The sequence below is a fragment of the Lygodium microphyllum genome, chromosome 26, assembly GCF_053477565.2.
Source record: "Lygodium microphyllum isolate KBCC chromosome 26, Lygodium_microphyllum_v1.1.10, whole genome shotgun sequence".
NCBI lineage: Eukaryota > Viridiplantae > Streptophyta > Polypodiopsida > Schizaeales > Lygodiaceae > Lygodium > Lygodium microphyllum.
The window spans coordinates 97,585,353-97,603,704 of NC_141160.1; the positions used below are offsets into that span (position 1 = coordinate 97,585,353).

The 18,352-nt window shown below is 39.8% G+C and overlaps 1 protein-coding gene across 1 annotated transcript; it reads left to right on the top strand.

Annotated features, from left to right (window-relative positions):
- Positions 1–2,786: 2,786 nt before the first annotated feature.
- On the top strand, positions 2,787–5,035 carry SKIP2 (SKP1/ASK1-interacting protein 2). The gene has a single exon (XM_087668121.1). It carries the CDS (start codon positions 3,262–3,264, stop codon positions 4,795–4,797), a length of 1,536 nt encoding a protein of 511 aa, XP_087524247.1. The 5' UTR covers positions 2,787–3,261; the 3' UTR covers positions 4,798–5,035.
- The last annotated feature ends 13,317 nt before the right edge of the window (positions 5,036–18,352 follow it).

Here is an 18,352-nt window from a genome sequence, read left to right on the forward strand (position 1 = left end):
AGATCCCTAATGTAAGTTTTACATGAGGTGCATTTATAAACCCCTTCTGTTTTTGGAAAACTATAAGTCAACATAATAAAAATACCCTTTCTTTTGAACTCACATGGTATATTACATGTTCTATAAGGTGACCCCCTGAGTCCCTCACTCTTGCCATAGGGAGTGTGGCTTAGGATGTGAAACATCTTAATTGTTTGTAACACCAGTGCAAAGCATCGGCCTAAGCACATAGTGTTGCCTAGTATAATATTACATGCAAAGCATATTGTTTACTACATGAGAAGTGTATCATCCATCCTCTTTTATTCTAGCTACTTCCATGTACTTACAAAAACATAAAGTGTTATAAAAACATATAGTGAGCTTATGAAGCTCACAAGGTTTCACAAGCTCACATACCATGCAATGCATGGTTAGGAGTTTGGCTGACAGTAGCTAGTGATTACTTGAACTTGATGTTTGGAGGAGGTGACTTGGAGTTCATTAGAGCACCCTCAAGAGGGCTTAGATAGCCTCTTGAGGGTGGCTCAAAGTTGATTAGAGCACCCTTAAGGGGGCTTACATGGCTTATGATAGGAATTCTTTGTGGTCCTTGCTTTCTATTCCTCTAATTGCTCTCTCTATCTCTCCTTGTGCAAACATGAAATCCTTGCGGACCACTCTAGACTTGACTTGCATGTGGGTTTTCCTCTCTTTGCTCTCTCTATCTCTCCTTGTGCAAACATGAGATCCCTTGTGGACCACTTTGGACTTGACTTGCATGTGGCTTTTCCTCATTTAGATAAGCAAAGTCCACTACATAGGTCAATTGACTTGTGTGGGATATGCTTAATCTTTCATGAAAGGAATTTTACAACTACAAAATCTAAGTTGCACTACAGTTTAGAAGAGCAACAAAACAACAAAACGATCAAAAACTAGGTAATACACCATCTTTATGAAAAGTTTAGCATTGCAATTGGCTCTTTTATTTTTCTCTATAAATGTAGCTTGACATCTTGCATTCGATCACTAAAGAGTGTGGCATTTGTTTTTGTGGGGTGAGGATAAATATAACATTTACCCCCATTAGTGTTGCGGGCATGCTAGGCATGATGGGGCCCTCAGACCTAGGTCATGCCCAAGGGGCTAAGTCTCCAAAGTTAATAACTAGTTTCATGTGTCATGTGCTTCTCAACTTTCATCCCAAAAAAGAAAAAGGTAATTGTGGTGGTGAATGAGTACCTCTAAAAGTTGAAGGTAACTTCGTTAACTCGCAAGTTGATGTGATTGATTAGAAATCAATCGGGAGCTGCAACAACCCTTTTTTCTCTCCACTAATTGTTGAAGCTTTTTGTCTTCACTTTGAGGGGTCTAATATGAAGGGTCAATCGTTAGTAACAACATACATATGTCCACCAATCTGGTGATAACTCACTCACATAGGTTGACTTATGCGAGGCACAACTCTTACCCTTGTGGCATATGGTTTAGGAAATATTTTTTGTCAAACCATACATAAATCCCTCTTGTTTCACATCGAGGAGCAATTAGAAACTTGAATTGGTTTTTATTTCATTTGTTTGAAACACTACAACTAAAACCATGTATTTTAGAAATGCATTTTTCATCCTCACACAAGTTTGAGAAGGCTTTTGCTAAACTTGAGTTTGCTCTAGGATGAAGCAAGTCTATCTTTCCTTGAACATGCTTTTGTAGTGCTCACAAAAAACATTTTTGGTAGCAAATACAAAAACCTTTTACTTGAAAATTTAAAGGATTTTTTGAATCAAAATCTACATACTTGTCATTTTCAGAACTCAAAATTTTGTGAAGTTCAAGATTTTAAACCTTATTATTCAAATTTTGAAGATTCAATTGAAAGTTTGAAATTTGATTGACATTAATCCTCGATTTTTTGGGAACATCACCATTGCATCACCATGAGAGACATTAAAGTGTATTCATCCCACTAGTGCTAGTCCTGCCAAAGAGAGAGTGGGGGTGAGCTAGACCTCCACAAAAATCTTGCATAGTAGAGAAACGATCATGTATAGGTTGGGTATGTGCACGTGTTTGCGCTACATTTGCAATGAGCTTCGAGGAACTAATCAAATTGCACTTGTACAATTAAAGCCACGAGCAGAGAGTTAGCACTCCCTTTTTGAGGTGGTGCTAGTGGTGCAAGTCATGGGTTAAGATAACCTTATTGCCCCTAATCCCACCCCGGGGGGGGGGGGGGGGGGGGGTTTCGATAGGAAGCGAGGGGAGTGGCATTTCAAAGTTCACTGTCCTCGATAGCTGACCATGGGTGCGACAAGGCACTACTAGCACTCCCTTTTTGAGGTGGTGCTAGTAGTGCAAGTCATGGGTTAAGTTAACCTTATTCTCCCTAATCCCACCCCAGGGGGTTCGATAGGAAGCGAGGGGAGTGGCATTTCAAAATTCACTCTCCTCGCTAACTGACCATGGGTGCGACAAGGCTCTAGTAAGCCAAAATTCAAAAATAGGATCCAGATACATTGGTGATACGTGTGGTATTTTGATCTGACGAAGCCAGCAAGGACGCACCTTTGAATGTATTTATGTAAGATAGATACGACAAAGGCGAGGCGAGGCGAGAGAGAGAGAGAGAGTGATTGTTGTGTGTGTGTGTGTGAATTGTCCGCTAGGCAAAGCCGGGGGGGGGGGGGGGGGGAACAAGGACAAAAAGACTTCCGGTGGAACTCGGCGCGCCCAGCGTCACATGCCTCGCCTCTCTCTCTCTCTCTCTCTCTCCGATGAAAAAAAGAAAAAAGCAAGCAAAGATTATAAAGGAAAAGGAATAGCAAAAGGGATCTCCTCCGTCTGTTTAAGCCTGCCTCGCAGGAGGCCTTTCATTGGTGGCTTGCGTATCGCGGATTTATAATAACAAACCCACTTCCCTGCCGCCCCGCTCCCCCCCCCCCCCTCTCTCTTCACGCCCTTGGCTTCACTTGCCTTAACCCTGGCCGGCTTCGCCTTACCAGATCTGACTCGTATCGCTCTGCCAAGCCCTAGCTTCCTCCTGTTAACCATACCCTAGCAATATGTATCTCTTCTGTGATGGTTCTCTTTAGCCAATCTCTATCTCGGCCTTGCAACAGTATCTCATGGGACAGGGAGCCAACACTCCCCTTGCCGTCACTTGCCTCGGCCTCGCCCTCGGCCGGCTTCTCCTTATCAGATCTGAATCGTATCCCTCTGCCAAAACCCTAGCTTCCCTCTGTTAAGAATACCCTAGCAGTATGCATCTCTTCTCTAATGAGCCTTTTTAGGTATCTCATGGGACAGGGAGCCTCCAGGGTCGGCTGTGCATCTGCACGAGACGATGATGACGACGACGATGTGGACGAACAGGAAGAATCCGACTCTCAGCAAGAGGAAGCGCTGGACTTCACACCCCTGCTTCCGGACGAGTGCCTGGCTTGCATCTTCCAGAAGATGGGGGCCAACGATCGCAATCAGTGCTCACTGGTGTGCAAGCGATGGCACATTGTAGAGGCGCAGGGGCGGCAGCGACTGTCCCTGCTGGCACATGCCGAGATCGTGACATACCTTCCTGCGCTTTTTACCCGCTTTGACTCCATCACGAAACTGGCTCTCAAGTGTGATCGCAAGACCATCAGTATCAACGACAAGGCCCTTTTTTTGGTTGGTAGAAACTGCCTCCATCTCCGAAAGCTCAAGCTGAAGGGTTGCAAACAGATCACTGATAATGGCCTCGAGCTCTTTTCCAGGGTTTGCGGCTCCCTCAGGAAATTATCTTGTGGCTCTTGTAATTTTGGTGCTCGAGGTGTGAATGCAATTCTCCGTCACTGTAGCCTTCTGGAGGATCTCACAGTAAAAAGGCTTCGAGGGTTAGCAGAGGGGCCGGCAGAGCTCATTCAACCAGGTTGTGGCAAAATCCGGAGGTTGTGCCTGAAGGAGTTATTTAACGCTCAATTGTTTGGTCCTCTAATTGCTGGATCCCAGCACCTTCATACACTCATGATCTGCAGAAATTCAGGGAATTGGGGCAAATTGCTGGATATTATCACGGAGCAGGTACCAAACCTTGTAGAACTTCACATGGAAAGGTTGCACCTTAGTGACAGAGGGTTACAAGCTGTGTCTCGCTGTGCAAATCTGGAGGTTTTATATGTTGCTAAGACTCCCGAATGTACAAATTATTGCTTGTCTGCAATTGCTAATGGCTGCAAAAAGCTCAGAAAGCTTCATTTGGATGGTTGGAAATCCAATCGGATTGGTGATGAGGGTTTGATTTCTTTGGCCAAAAAATGTAGAGATCTTCAAGAGGTGGTGTTAATAGGGATAAATGCCTCAGCAGCAAGTTTGGGTCTGATGGCATCGAACTGTCTCGGACTTGAACGGCTGGCTTTATGTAACAGTGAGACCGTGGGAGATCTTGAGCTTTCTTGCATTGCAGTGAAGGGTCAGTTCTTGAAGAGGCTCTGTGTCAAGGGCTGTGCAATTTCTGATAAAGGAATGAGAGTGCTTGCATCTGGCTGCCCTCGACTAGTTAAAGTGAAGGTCAAAAAATGCAGTGGGGTCACATGGGAGAGTGCAGTCTGGCTCCATTTGCACCGTCCTTCCCTGGTGGTGTCTTTAGATTGTGAAGTTCCTGCTGCTGAACTTGAGCATCCAAGGGTCACAGAAGTTGAAGTGGCAGAGCCAACAGTTGCAGTTGCAGCCCCGCGAGCAAAATCTCCCTTTGCAAAAATCAAGCTGGCATTGGTTGCAAGTGGTAGTTTTGTTGCTTGCTCATTTTTGCAGTGGTCATCCTCAAGAGGGTCATAATCAGAGAGAGTACTCAATGGTGCATGCAAAGTAAATGTTACGACTCTGATTGACACCTTGTACAATTGATATTCTGCCTGGCAAAACAGATGCAGGTCTCAAACAGACATCGGACCTGTTTATGTGCTGTTGGGTGTGGTTGTGCCTCCTCAATCAAGTGGAAGGTTTTGGGGAGCCTATGATTTTCTCCTCTGCTCAATTTTATTAGTTTGATCAATCAATTGCCGGACTTTGTTTCTGCCCTTCTTAGAAAAAAATAAGTGATCATGTATGTATGTTATTGTTAGTTGATGGCAGTGTGAGTTACTGGATTTTTAATGATTATTGATGCTGTGGTTCGTTGAAGAGTGTGAGAGTATGCTATTGTCAGTCTAGTAGCCTTTTCATGATATGTGGGCTTTGTGGTTATGTAAAGTGATAAAATCCATGGGTCAATGTTTGAATGGAGAGTTTGCAAAAAGACTATTGTTGCTTTTGTGCAAACATCAACGCTGGTTTCAAACTCTTTTCAATGCACAGTTCTCAAATGACAATGGCCTTTAAAATGCTGTTTTTGATATTTATGTGCAGGAGGCAAGATGTTCATCTTGTTTGTAACACCTATGCATGAGGCAAGATGTTTACCTCCTTGTAGGCCCTGGTCCTGGTCTCAGTCCCATCCCATCCCTGTACCATCCCAATCTTGTTCCCATGTTAGATCACCCTCACATTGTAACAAGGGATGCCAACTCTTGCTCCTGTCCCTGTCAAAACCCGTCCCATGTTACTATTGTCTATCTTGTTAGAATCCCTGTTCAATTGTAGAACAACATGAGTGTCCTCTCTTTTTAATAGCCAATCACAGCTGCTTGTGGATGGCCGGAAATGTCTAACATCTCCTTAGGTTGTCAGAGAAGTTCGATTGCATTGGTTGAAACTTGATCTTCATAGTAGGGTTGTGAAACCAGTGAAATCATGCTTTGACTTTTCTTTTTTCTTTTATTTTGGTTTTTAAGTGGCTAGCAATTGGACATACCCACACTTGTAGTTACTTGTCCACTGCATGAATTATTACTGTACGAAGTGTTGTGCCAATTCTAGACTTACTGCGGTTGACCCACCTGGTTTAGGGAGTTAATGATGTGTTCTCAATGGAGTGATGTGTTAAGAGCCCCTCCAATCTGCAAGTATTGTCTTTGTTCATTTTTCTAGACACTTCAGGTGGAGGTCCGCTCCTACATTTTTATGCACTTTTACATTAGTCAACTTGTTTTGTTCTTGTTTCAAGCAGGCATTTATGGCTATGGGCAAGGCAGACGTTAGTATGGGAATGATCAGCATTTATTGCAACATTTCAAGCATGGGCAACATTTATGATAGGTCCCCCTTGTATTAATGCAGCTTGGCTTGATCAGATTAGCTAGTTGTAACAACATTTGATTATTTGTATGCTGCCCTCTTACACTCCACAATCACTTGGTTCTTGTGCTAGTCCTCATCATTTAGTCTTCCTCTCTTGAGCTTTGTGTTGCATGTAGGGGCACGCTAAGACTAGCCTTGTGTCATTCAGATTTTTGTCAGTTCCATTCCTTCAATTCATCGTGTTTGTCTTATCTCCTTCTATATTCTAGTCCAATTAGAAAAATGACAAGTCCAAGAAATCAAAGCCATCTTTTGTTTTATATCTCTGATATAGATTTAAAGGGGAAGTGCTAAGGATACTCCCAAGTGTTTGCACTTGGGGAAGAATTCATATCTTGAGGAGCAATGTTCGAAGAAGTACCCTCAACTTCATCCATGAGAGAAGGTGTGATAGAGCCTCCATCTATGTCTTTCTCTACTTTTGCCATTACAACAGAGTTGGTCTTCCTTCATATCCATTAGTTGGAAGTCTCCCTTAGCTATCTCATTTTCGAAGAGGCCTTAGCTTATTGATAGTGGTGCTTCAAGTCATATGACTTGTTGAGGAGATTGCCTCTAGGATTTTCTTACTTAGGAGGGTGCAATCACTACTGGTGACATCTCATTAGGGTCTATTTGTGGTGTTGATACTTTGCCTTTGTTTTTTGACCATCCATCTTTGAGCTCCATATGAGAATCTCCACATGTTTTGAACTTGGGCTCACCTCTCCTCTCTATTCATGGCCTTGTAAGACTTAGTACTTGGGTTGTCTTTACTAAGTAGGTTGTTAATGTTGAGGACCCACTTCGCAAGCCATTCTTGTGATAGGTTGGTAAAAGAGAGAGCTCTATCGTCTCCATTCCCCTTCTACTGTGAAGGAACCTCCAAGATAGCTTTTGATTGTTGCACCCATTCCCATTTGTGCACTCTGCATCCCACGAGTTCTACCCCATCCCCCACCATCTCCTCTAGTGGTTCTCTTGAAACCCCCATTCCTTGTGGCTTGTGGTAGCCTCTTATTAGATTGAACTTATATCTAGAGTGGGGGGTCTTACTCCTTGGTTGGCATTTTTCATCAACACACTTCATTTATAGTGGCACTCGCCTACCACTCTTTGATTCATTCCATCTCCTTTGGGCCTTCCTACCACATCAAGGATTTGAGAGGGGTTGCTAGCAATTATGTATCTTGTGTGGTCATCTCTTGCTTGTTAAGACAAGGACATTAGAAGTTTCTATGGTGCCAATTTGTTTGTTAATTGATTCCAAACAATTCAAGGTGGAGGTTTCACAATGTGTGCTTGTTTTCCTCTCATTAGTAGGCATTATGGACATTGTTATGAGTGTGAGCAACATTTATTGCAATATTTTAGACGTAGCATTTTTGATAGGTTCTACCTGCATTAATGTAGGTCAACTTGATTAGGTCGGCAAGTTGCGGTAGTCTTTGGCTATTCATGTGGTTGCCTTTCCACACTCAAAAATCACTCGATTCTTGTGCCAACTCTCATGATTCATCTCTTGCCTTTGTTTGACATCCTCAGTGATGTGTGCTATGTGTAGGGGTTGGCAAGACTAGCCTCTTATCGTTTGTCATTGTGTTCCTCTTGTCTCCACTATTTGCTTTGGATTTATTGTTCTTTTCTTCTATGTACTTTCACAAGATTATTATGGTTAGCATTGATGTGAAATGGTGAGTTTTTGCAAGACCTATGCCATCCACATATGCCTTGAGACCTACAAAGAAGAGATGATCACTTGAGAATTGTGAGAATTACTTAAGATATAGAGAGGTCACACAACACACATTGGAAGAGGGGGAGCACATCGGCTTGGGATACTTTGTCGTAAGTAGATTTGTTCATGGTATCATCTTTTTCCTTGAAAAGTCTAGATTGACTTTAACGGAGCCTTCTTCATGGCCTTGATGTCTGCACATGTTACACACACACACACACACGCACGCGCGCACGCATAGACATTGGGCTATCATTTGCATTTGGGTCTCTCCTCCCTTAAAGAATTGTATTGTTACTCTCTCCCTTTCTTCTAAGAAAAAAACCATCTTTTCTTTGTGTTGCATGTTTTGTTGCAAGGATATAGAGCTTCAAATTTGTAAAACTATTAGGCTAAGATTATCATCATGGAATAAGTGCTCTAGTATCCAAGTGAAGAAGGTTGGGCTTTTTGGCAGTTAGTCACTATTGCCTCCCTTGTTATGACAACTTAAGGGTGAATCTATGTGGACCCACTCATCTTAAGAGTCCATTGAGTCAACTTTCAAAGTTTGCTATTGGCTAGAAATATGTCAGACATCTTTGGTATGCTAGAAAGATGTCAATCATACTCATTATGACCTTTGTGATGTTGTTCAAGTACACATACAACCACGAAACTATAATCACATCCTCTAGCCTTGTAGGGATTAATAATGTTTGAAGATCCACAAATAAAATTTTGCAAATCCAACAATTTAACCATGGTTGGTGCTACAAATAAGTCCATTAATAAAAAACATGTGAAAAAAGCACCCAACTTGCAACAATAGTCGCATGTGCCACTCCTAATGGTCAATCCATCACTCATATTATTTTCAAGAATGCTATCACTTTACACAAATGCTTGGAGCAAGTGCAAAAAACGATGAAAACATGAAAAGTCAAAGTGAGTGAATTGCTTAATAGGGATTTAATATTAAATTTTAGTTCTTGTATTGATATGTAATTCTTGCTATTTGAAGTTATCATCATTATTTCCCAAAGGTCTCCAAATATCCTCTCATTGCTTTGATAACTAATAGAGCAATAAGCACTATCAAAACAATTGATGTATGCGTTTTCATACATTGTATTTCTCCACATTTTTAACTCAATTCTTACCTTCATTTTATGCATCATCATCATCATCTATTGCAATTCTAGATACTATGTTTGCATCCAAAGAAAGGTAGAAGCCTTTGTCCTCATTCTCTATCTTCTTTGTCTCTCTAGAGTTCCATTTCCTTGCATTGCTGCCAACCCCTATAGCAACCCTACCCTTATTGAGCCTTTCACATCAAGTAGATCTTTGCCCTTCTTGAACCTCATCTCCACATAGGCATCATGGGCCATAGAGCTTGCCATTTGGCATGGAGTATCTTGTTATACTTCAAAAAAAAAGTGGAGCCAACAATTATTTATGTACTACATAATTGACATATTTCCCATTTTTGTTCAAGAGTATTTTTGAACTCAAAGACAATACCCTCATATAGTGCCTCTTTAGTAGAATGCCACTCCCCATGAAGGTACTCTCCTCCTCAAGGAAAATACTTTGTTTCCATGGTGACAAAATATGATCCTTCTCTCTCTCCTCTCCCTTGTCCATGTCTTTCACAATAGATTTTTCTCTTGCCATAACGCACCACCAATATGTTCCATGTATTGGCAAAAACAAAGGTTGGATGCTAGCATCATCCTCTCACAAACATTAGATGACAAGATGTATTTGAACGATTTCCTTTTTTCGCTTCACATAGTTTAGACATTTCATGGCTTATAAGTAAGACTTGTGTCGCAAGTTGTTGTAGATTAGAAAAAGTGAATGCAATAGGTTTAGTAATAGCCATCAAGCTAACACATCGAAGCTAGGTCAACAAAAAACACCATAGAACTCAATGAGGGTCACCCTATTACTCTCGATTTATGGTTTAATCAAACACATGAATTCTTGAGGTCTCCTTCACCATGTCAGTGCATCATGTTAACAAGGCTAACCCTTGACATAAGGCCTTTTGTAGACATTTTAAAGATGAAGCACTTCTCGCATGGTTAACCCTTTCCTTGAAACCTACTAGCTTGTAGAATATCATGTAGGGATTGCTTCTTCAATGGAAATATGCTATCAAAACCATGCCCCACTAGTAGGGACTTGGATTTACGTTGCGCTACCAATCATATTAATATAAGTAAGAACAAAAGACACAAATCATTCTAGCAGAACATTACATGGTGCAAAATACCTTAACATGAGCAACAATATAATAACTTACCATCATCCATTTTTCCTAAGGGGAATCATCCCATCCACAAGGTTTGCCAACTCAACATCCACCATTTGCTCATTTGTTATCATATCATTTTTCATAACACTAGACATAAGAAGCTCTTTGGCTACATTTGTTGCCATGAGGCATTTATTATTAGCCATGGGAGGTACTTATTAGTTAGAGGGATAATGGCCTTAAATGGTTCTCCTCTATGCATTGGGGCACATTCCCAAAGGGGTGATGGCCTTAGGTGATTCTCCCTTGAGTGGAAAGTTGATAGGGACATCTATCATTCCAAGCATGAGATTGCTCATGTGTATGTGGGTGATTTCTACTAGTTAGGTGATTCTGTAATACATCAATTAGTGTTAGTGTTTATGTGTAATAGTATTGTAGCAACACTCTTTTTATTAGTCAAGTGACTCTAGAGTATCCTTTTGACTTCTTTATTTATTGTTAGACTCAATTGATGTGTAGAGACATGTAGGGATATGTCCCTAGTAGTGTTGCTAAGGATTTGGACTCATCTCACATTTTATTATTATTATTATTATTATTATTTATTGGACTCATCTAATTTATTTATTTGAGATACACCAATGGATGTATTCGTTTTTATGGTGTTGCATACTATTTGTCGATTATTATTTGTGAGGTCTATTGCCATTAGCATTGAACAATTATTTTTCCTTAGAGTTGAATTATTTATTATATATATAAAGGTTCAAAACCTTGACGTAATTAAGTAAGCTCAATTGGTAAAAAGCTTTATCTATTTTTGAAAGGGGCTCTTTTGGGCACACGCTAATCAAATAAGCTAAATATACGCATTGAGGAGAGCCCTCTCAATGAGAGAGAGAGAGAGAGAGAGAGAGAGAGAGAGAGAGAGAGAGAGAGAGAGAGAGAGAGAGAGAGAGAGAGAGAGAGAGAGAGAGAGAGAGAGAGAGAGAGAGAGAGAGAGAGAGAGATTACCCAATCTTGTCTCTCTTTTCATTTCCATGCTTTCACGCTTTCTTGTTAATTCTCCTAAATTTTTTGTTGAAGTTTTAAGCTATGGTGAGAAGTTTTAGCAACCTTCATTTGAACCTTCCTTGATTTTGCACTTCTATCCCCTTTAATAGCTTAGCTAAGTTGTTTGTTTATTTGTTCTAGAATTTATTTTGATATCCTAGGCTTAATAGCATGCCCATGTGATCCTTTGTGGACCATGAGTCTTGACAAGGTCTCACTATGTGGCATGACATAGCATATGTTGTATGAATAGGTCTATACACAAGTAACAAGAACCTTGTAAAAGCGGCACTTAGCTTTTGAGTTCTATCCATTAGAGATAGTTTGAAAGCACATATTTTATTAATGAAATATTTAAATAACGAAAAATTTAAAGATCTTGATTCAAATAGTGTGGATCATCAAACCTTCTACACTATAAAAGCCCACGCAACAGTTAATGCTCACAACCCCATCAAATTGATGATTGGATGTGTCTACTTTGTCAACATTTGCCTATTAAGTTTATGTTCCATTCCACTCTATCATCCCATATCTAGGTGGAAAATCTAGAATTAGGTCCCTATCATATTGCATTGGCACCTTACTCACTTGAGTTCTATATTCTTTGCAAACTTGTACAATATGTTAATAGGGTTTAATGCTAGCAATTTTGAAATCACACTCTCATAAATTTCTTTTGCAACCATTGATATTTCATCGCATCAAGAAGTTGGTGAATTAGGTATATGAATTAGGGCCTTCTTCTCACTGATGACCATAGGAGATGTCTCATAAGTGAAAAGATGATCATACATTGGTAACTCGTGTTTTGGGGAAGTTAGATTATAATGTTCATTTATTTTCTCTATCAAGATTACCCTTTAGCTTCATCCTCACATGAGAACATTATGATGATTTGGGAACTATATAACATTTCGAAGAGCTATTAGTAGCACATTATTGTGTAGAAGATGGTTCCTTCAATATGGATAGCTTGCTAGTTAGTTAAAATTTGAGTTGGCTTGGGTTTAATTAGGGTCCTTTGTCATCAAGTGTAAAGGCCACATCCTTATGTGGCATAGGTTCAACACCACATCAAATACAATGGAAAGAGAGAAATCGATAATGTAATTAATGTTCATTCCCATTGAGGTCCTTATAGCTATCTAATTGGAAAAGAAATGAAGAGGAATCCCAAGTGTCAACTACTACATTTAAACAGATGAGTTAAACAAAGGCTAGAATCTTGGACGGCAAGAAGCTTCTAGTAACTCATGTTTAACTTAGTTGTTGTAAGGAATACTTTGAAAGAATGGACATGGGAATTAGAGAAATCTATGGAGGCCTCCATTATGATAGAAGTAGAGAATTTCACTAGAAGCAAGCATGAGCATGTTTTTATGAAAGTAGTAGCGCTACTCGAGAGAAGGCAAGGAGAAACATGAGAGGAAGTGTGTGTTGATTTGATAGTAGTACTATTTGAGAGAAGGTGAGGAGAAACATGAGAAGCATTGAGGACTAGATTGATATTCAAAGGTGGAATTTTTTATTTTTCTCTAAATAGGTGCCCCTTTTTGAACAACAAAATCTAGGAAAATAATATAAAATAATGTATGGAAAATTTTATTTTAAAATGTCCAAAAATTTGCATTAACCTTGTCATTAAATGATTCATATCATCAAGAAATTCATTTGATAGTGGGAGTGACAACCATGAGGGCAAAAGGAGGATTTTAGTTAGACCACACCTTATTTTCCTCATTGAGGGACATCAAAAGCATGACATGCAACCTCGGTTTTTGCTCTAAGTGTCTCATTTTTTGCCTTAGCCATCTAGCCAATCTTGTCACAATGTGTGCTTGTCACACAAATTGAAATTTGAAAAAGAAATTAATCTTGGCTCTCAAGGACTAATGGCACATTTATTGGCAATAAATTTTGTTAGTCCACAAGCATGTACACGCTCTTTGTTAGAATCTACCGTGTACACTCTATGTGTGATTCCCTAGACTCAGTGGTGAATACTCTCATGTGCGTTCGAATTAGGCTGAGGTGTGTCTATATTACACCTTTCTTTCTTTTGGGTAATACAAGAGCATACCTTACTCTACCATTTCGTGTGCTCTCTCCATACAACGCCAAGTGGATGAAAGTGTGCGAGTTAGTGAGTTGAGGCCAGGTGCATCATATTTGGTATTAGAAGGACTCTCTCTTGGAGCTAAGTAGTGCTCATGGAAGCAAGAGAGGCGACCTGCTACCCAAGAATTGAGGCATAGCTTCCCTGTGACACACCTCCTAAAGGTGAGATGTAGCTTTTTGAGATATCCAAAGTCAAGGCAGCAAGGCCTATAACATACCATTAGAAGCCGAGGTGTGGCTCCCCCTCCTCACAATCATAGTGGGAGATGCCCCCAACATTGCAATTGAGAAGGACATATGTGGTCATCATGAATTGAGAGAAGCCTAGGAAGAGAAGATAGCAGGGTTGGAAAAATAGTTAGTAGAGATGTCTAGTCTTTTGGCCACCACAATTCAAAAAACTACAAGAGTGATGGTGTAGAACTCCAAAGGCATTGTATGGCAAGAGGTAGTTGAAAGGTTCTTTAGGAGAGAAGGCTAAAACTTGGTTCACCAGTCTTGATGCTATCGAAAAGACTTTCTTCATACTGCTCAAGGACTTATTCATTAAAACACTTCCCAAAAGCTAGATATGGGGATAACCTAATTGTTTTCCTCATGAACATCAACCAAGTGAAGGACACGAGCATGAGCGACTATGTCTCTAAAGTCTAGAGTCTTTATAAGCGGATCCATACTATAGAGAGACCCACCCCCAAGGCAGTCATGAAAGCCTTCATCACTAGCATTTTCAATGAAAGAATCTATGAAACCTTAGGTTGGAAATCCAAGCTTGACCACTCAGAATCCTTTGCAGCTTAAAACATATGCAACTACATTCTCCTTGCTTGACCTATACTTTTGATCTTGAAATCATGCTCTTACAAGACTTCAATCCACCTCATGTTTAGATCCAGCTAGGTAAAGATCCACTTTGGACTCTTGTGGTCAATGATTAAGGTAATGTCTCCATCACTTGAGAGCACAAATCATTGCAATAGCTCCAAATCATGTGTATCATAGTTTTTCTCATATGTCTTAAAATTTCTTGAAGAGTAGCCCACCACTAGATGACCTGCTTGCATAAGTACATAACCTAACAGTAGAGAACTTGCATCCATTACAACCTCAAATTTTTGGTTTAGGTTAGGAAGCTCTAAGATGGGAGCTATCACCAAAATTTATTTAAGTTTCTCAAAGCTAGAGTGCTCAATTAGAATCCATATAATATAGGTTTGCTTATTGGGAAAATCAATAAGAGGTGCAGCTCTATCAAGGCATAGTCCTTGATGAAAATTCTATACCATTCACTTAAGCCCAAAAATATTTGAACTTCCTTGATTGATTTTGGACAGGTACATCTTTGATCTTATGTGGGTCTATTGCAATTCATTTCTTGGATACTATAAATCCAAGGTATTCTATCTGCCTTTTAAGGAATGCATACTTTTTTTAGCATAAAGCTTGTACATTCTTAATGTCTCCAACACAATTATGAGCTATTATTATTATTATTATTATTATTATTATTATTATTATTATTATTCTTCTTCTTCTTCTTATTCTTATTCTTATTCTTATTCTTCTTCTTCTTCTTCTTCTCCTTCTCCTTCTCCTTCTCCTTCTCCTCCTCCTCCTCCTCCTCCTCCTCCTCCTCCTCCTCCTCCTCCTCCTCCTCCTCCTCCTTCTTCTTCTTCTTCTTCTTTGGAACAAGTTAGGATATCATTTAAGAAGACTAGGATGAACTCATCAAAGTAAGGCTTGAAGATGTCTTGCACCAGCCTATTGAAGGTAGCTAGGGTATTAGTCTTTGATTTCAATCTATAGTAGCCTAACGTCAGGTCAATCTTTTGGAAGATTATTTTCCCTTAAAGTTTGTTATTGAGAATCTCATCAATCCTAGGAATTAGGTATGTATTCTTAATTGCCACCTCATTTAGCCCATGATAATCTATGCAAAGGCAAAGAGTACTATCCTTGTTCTTTTGGAATAAGAGTAGGGCTTCTCACATCAAGTTACTTGGCCATATATAGCCTTGGTCTATCAACTACTTGAGTTGCTCCTTCAATTCAATGACCTTGGGGATCAACACTCAATAAGGTCTCTTTGGGGGACAATTTTAGTAGTAGTCGAGACATAGGCAAGGCCATATGAAATTCCCTTGGAATATCTCAAACCTTGCTACGTGGGATTGCTAGAGTCTACCTTCACAAGGGAAGTTTGGTCCATTCCCACAAGGATTGACTTGAAAATAAGGCTTCTAAATAATGTTAAGGCCACCTGATAGTTTACCTAACATCGATCACATTACTTGTACAAATCAACCTGAATTGAAATGGACATGTGTTGCACTTGGTTCAAAGAGAGTGAGAAATGAGGGTGAGCTAATGTGTGAACCCCTCTACCCATAAGGCAAGTCTCACCCTGACCCCTTAACATGACACAAGGTCAAATTCTAAGACAACCTTCCTTTTATGGACAACATTTCATCCCTTCTGACATATCCTAATCTATGGTTTTGAGGGACATCTCTCAACTTACCAAGACTACCCTACTATAGGATGGATCCATCAAAAGGGATCTCCCCCTCCTGCTTCTCTTTTTGTGAGGGGGTTGCTTAATTGTCTAATTATCCAATACATTTAATTTGACATATAAAAAGATGTTTCTTAATTGATCTTTTGGGCACATTGTTCATTTACATAATTCTTTATTTCAAGTTGGATAGCTTATTTTATTACATCAAGTCAACTATCTGTATAGGAGTCCACCCAAAGATACCACTAATTTACACTTTTCTAGCATTAGGACCTTTCAAGAGAACCATCTCTGGCTTGTAGGGGGTTAGACTAATCCTAGATACCCAAGGGATTTATGGCCAAAGCCTCCTTGTCATCCTTATCATCTCTTAGCTAACATATGATCCCTAAGGAGAGACCTCTTGATAGTTAAGCCCACCCATTTGAGGTGAAAGTGCCATGTATAATGGCCATGTTGCCAATCACACTTTGGGTAATATAGTCCCCTATCAAGGCATCCATCTCCAATTCTCCCTAACCCTTATTGCAACTTACAAGGTCATCGATGTTGACAAGCACAATCTACATTGACAAGAAGTTAGCACAAAATAGTATGCAAAGTAAAACAAAATGTCTAGATGGAATGTCAATGTTATACTTGCTTTCTATTCATTCTATTCGTCATTGGTAGTAACCTCAAAATGTTAGAGACTTCACTTGGACTTCTAGGGGCACTTGTCCTACCACCAAGCTAGCTTGCATTGCTTTCAAATCTTGGGTGCCGACTCTAATATGCTCTACCAAGTTGATGGAATCTCCAAGAGCCATGAGTGCACCTTGTAAATCTTTAATTTATGGTTGTTGTACTCTACAGGTAGATCATCAGAAATGAGGGGGAATTCATTGGTGATTCCTAGCATTCACAATGCCCCATCCTACCTCACTCTAAAATTTTTCTCCACATCATGGAGAAACATAAATTCTTTGTTGTTGTGATGAATACTTCACTCATGCTATCTATGGGATAGTCTACATCGATGCTAGACCATGTATCCTCTTACTCACTTGAGTCATAGGAATTCATGAGGGATTCATCTTGGCACAGTGCAATGTCACTCTGGTGGGGCTGGTAGGGGCCAGTGTGGAGCAAGTGGAGACTGTCTAGCATAATTGGCTCTTCGATTAAACTATTGGTAGGCAAATTTAGGAGCAGGAAGCCTATATAAGGCTTTGTAATATACTACTTCGTGGTCAAATCATCCATAGTTTATACAAGAGAAGTGGTCAGGGTCACTTCAAAGGTAGATGGTCCCCCTCGCAATGAATGCACTACACATTTTGGCGGTAAGATATATAAATTTTAAGAAACTTAGCTATCCTAAGTAGTTCTTGTTGCTACTTCCTCACATCTACAATTAAGTATTGGCTCTCCCTATTCTCTATGTAGCTCTATCCTCTGTAGGTCTTGTAGGTGTGTCCCCTAATGGGATCCATGCTATCTTTTATCATTACTATATTTGCAATGAAGGGTATCCACATGGATAGCCTCATCTAGAATATTGTTGAAAGTCTTTTCCTTTGATAGAATAAGTTACACACATTATTCAATGTTATTAGTTGAGATGAAATTCATGATTTGTGAACATTGTTTGTTAAAGAATCCTAGGACAATTAGAATAGACTTGAATAGACCACATTTAAAAAAAAGGAAATATGATCCTTAGTCAAAGAGGTAAACACAAGAGGCTAATTGATCATTGTTCAAAATATTAGAAGCCCAAAAATTTTAGAGAAAAATACTCACTTTGGTAGCTTACATAGCATGTACCTTAAAACAAGCTCACATGAGTAAGACTCTAAGGTTTTAACGTAGCTTACACAAGCTAAGACAAGGCTTAGTTGTACCTCAACACATAAAAACCTAGCTAATCAACCTAGGTGCACAATAAGATCGATCATCCAATCTTCAACAAGGGGTTTAGATCAAAAGAGATTGCAAGTAAGACCTAAATAAACTTTGTAAATTTATTATAGCCAAGGAGAGATTCAACGAAGAAAAAGTATTTAGCTTGGATTTTTGAAAACCCTAAGAAAGTCCAAGGAGAAGAAAAACCAAGTTGGAAAGTTGCTACTATGTTAAATCCTACTTTTGATTACCATCTTATTTGTGATTGCAATAGTGCTTCTAGAAAATTGCTTGATACACTTGGAAAGATATGTTTGTACAAGTTTAGGATTCTAATTGTGCCTAATTTACAACAATATAAGAAAGTTGCACTAGACCTCCCCCAAGGCTAGTTGTGGGACCCTTCACCAAGGGGGTTGGTTTTCTACCCTCTCAAAGAGCTCGAACTATGCCCTTGATGATAGGAGGTTGCTCCATAAGGAACCCTTGGGTAGGAGGAGGTAAGGATGCCAAGGGGCTCTAGCTAGGAAACCCCTTAAACTTCTAGGAACCAGCTAGTCCTGCGTGACTTAGGATGACTTCATGAGAGCCTTCTTACTAGTTAAGGATG

Excerpts from the sequence above, each read along its gene's own strand:
- SKIP2 (XM_087668121.1), top strand. The coding sequence starts at position 3,262 with ATGAGCCTTTTTAGGTATCTCATGGGACAGGGAGCCTCCAGGGTCGGC.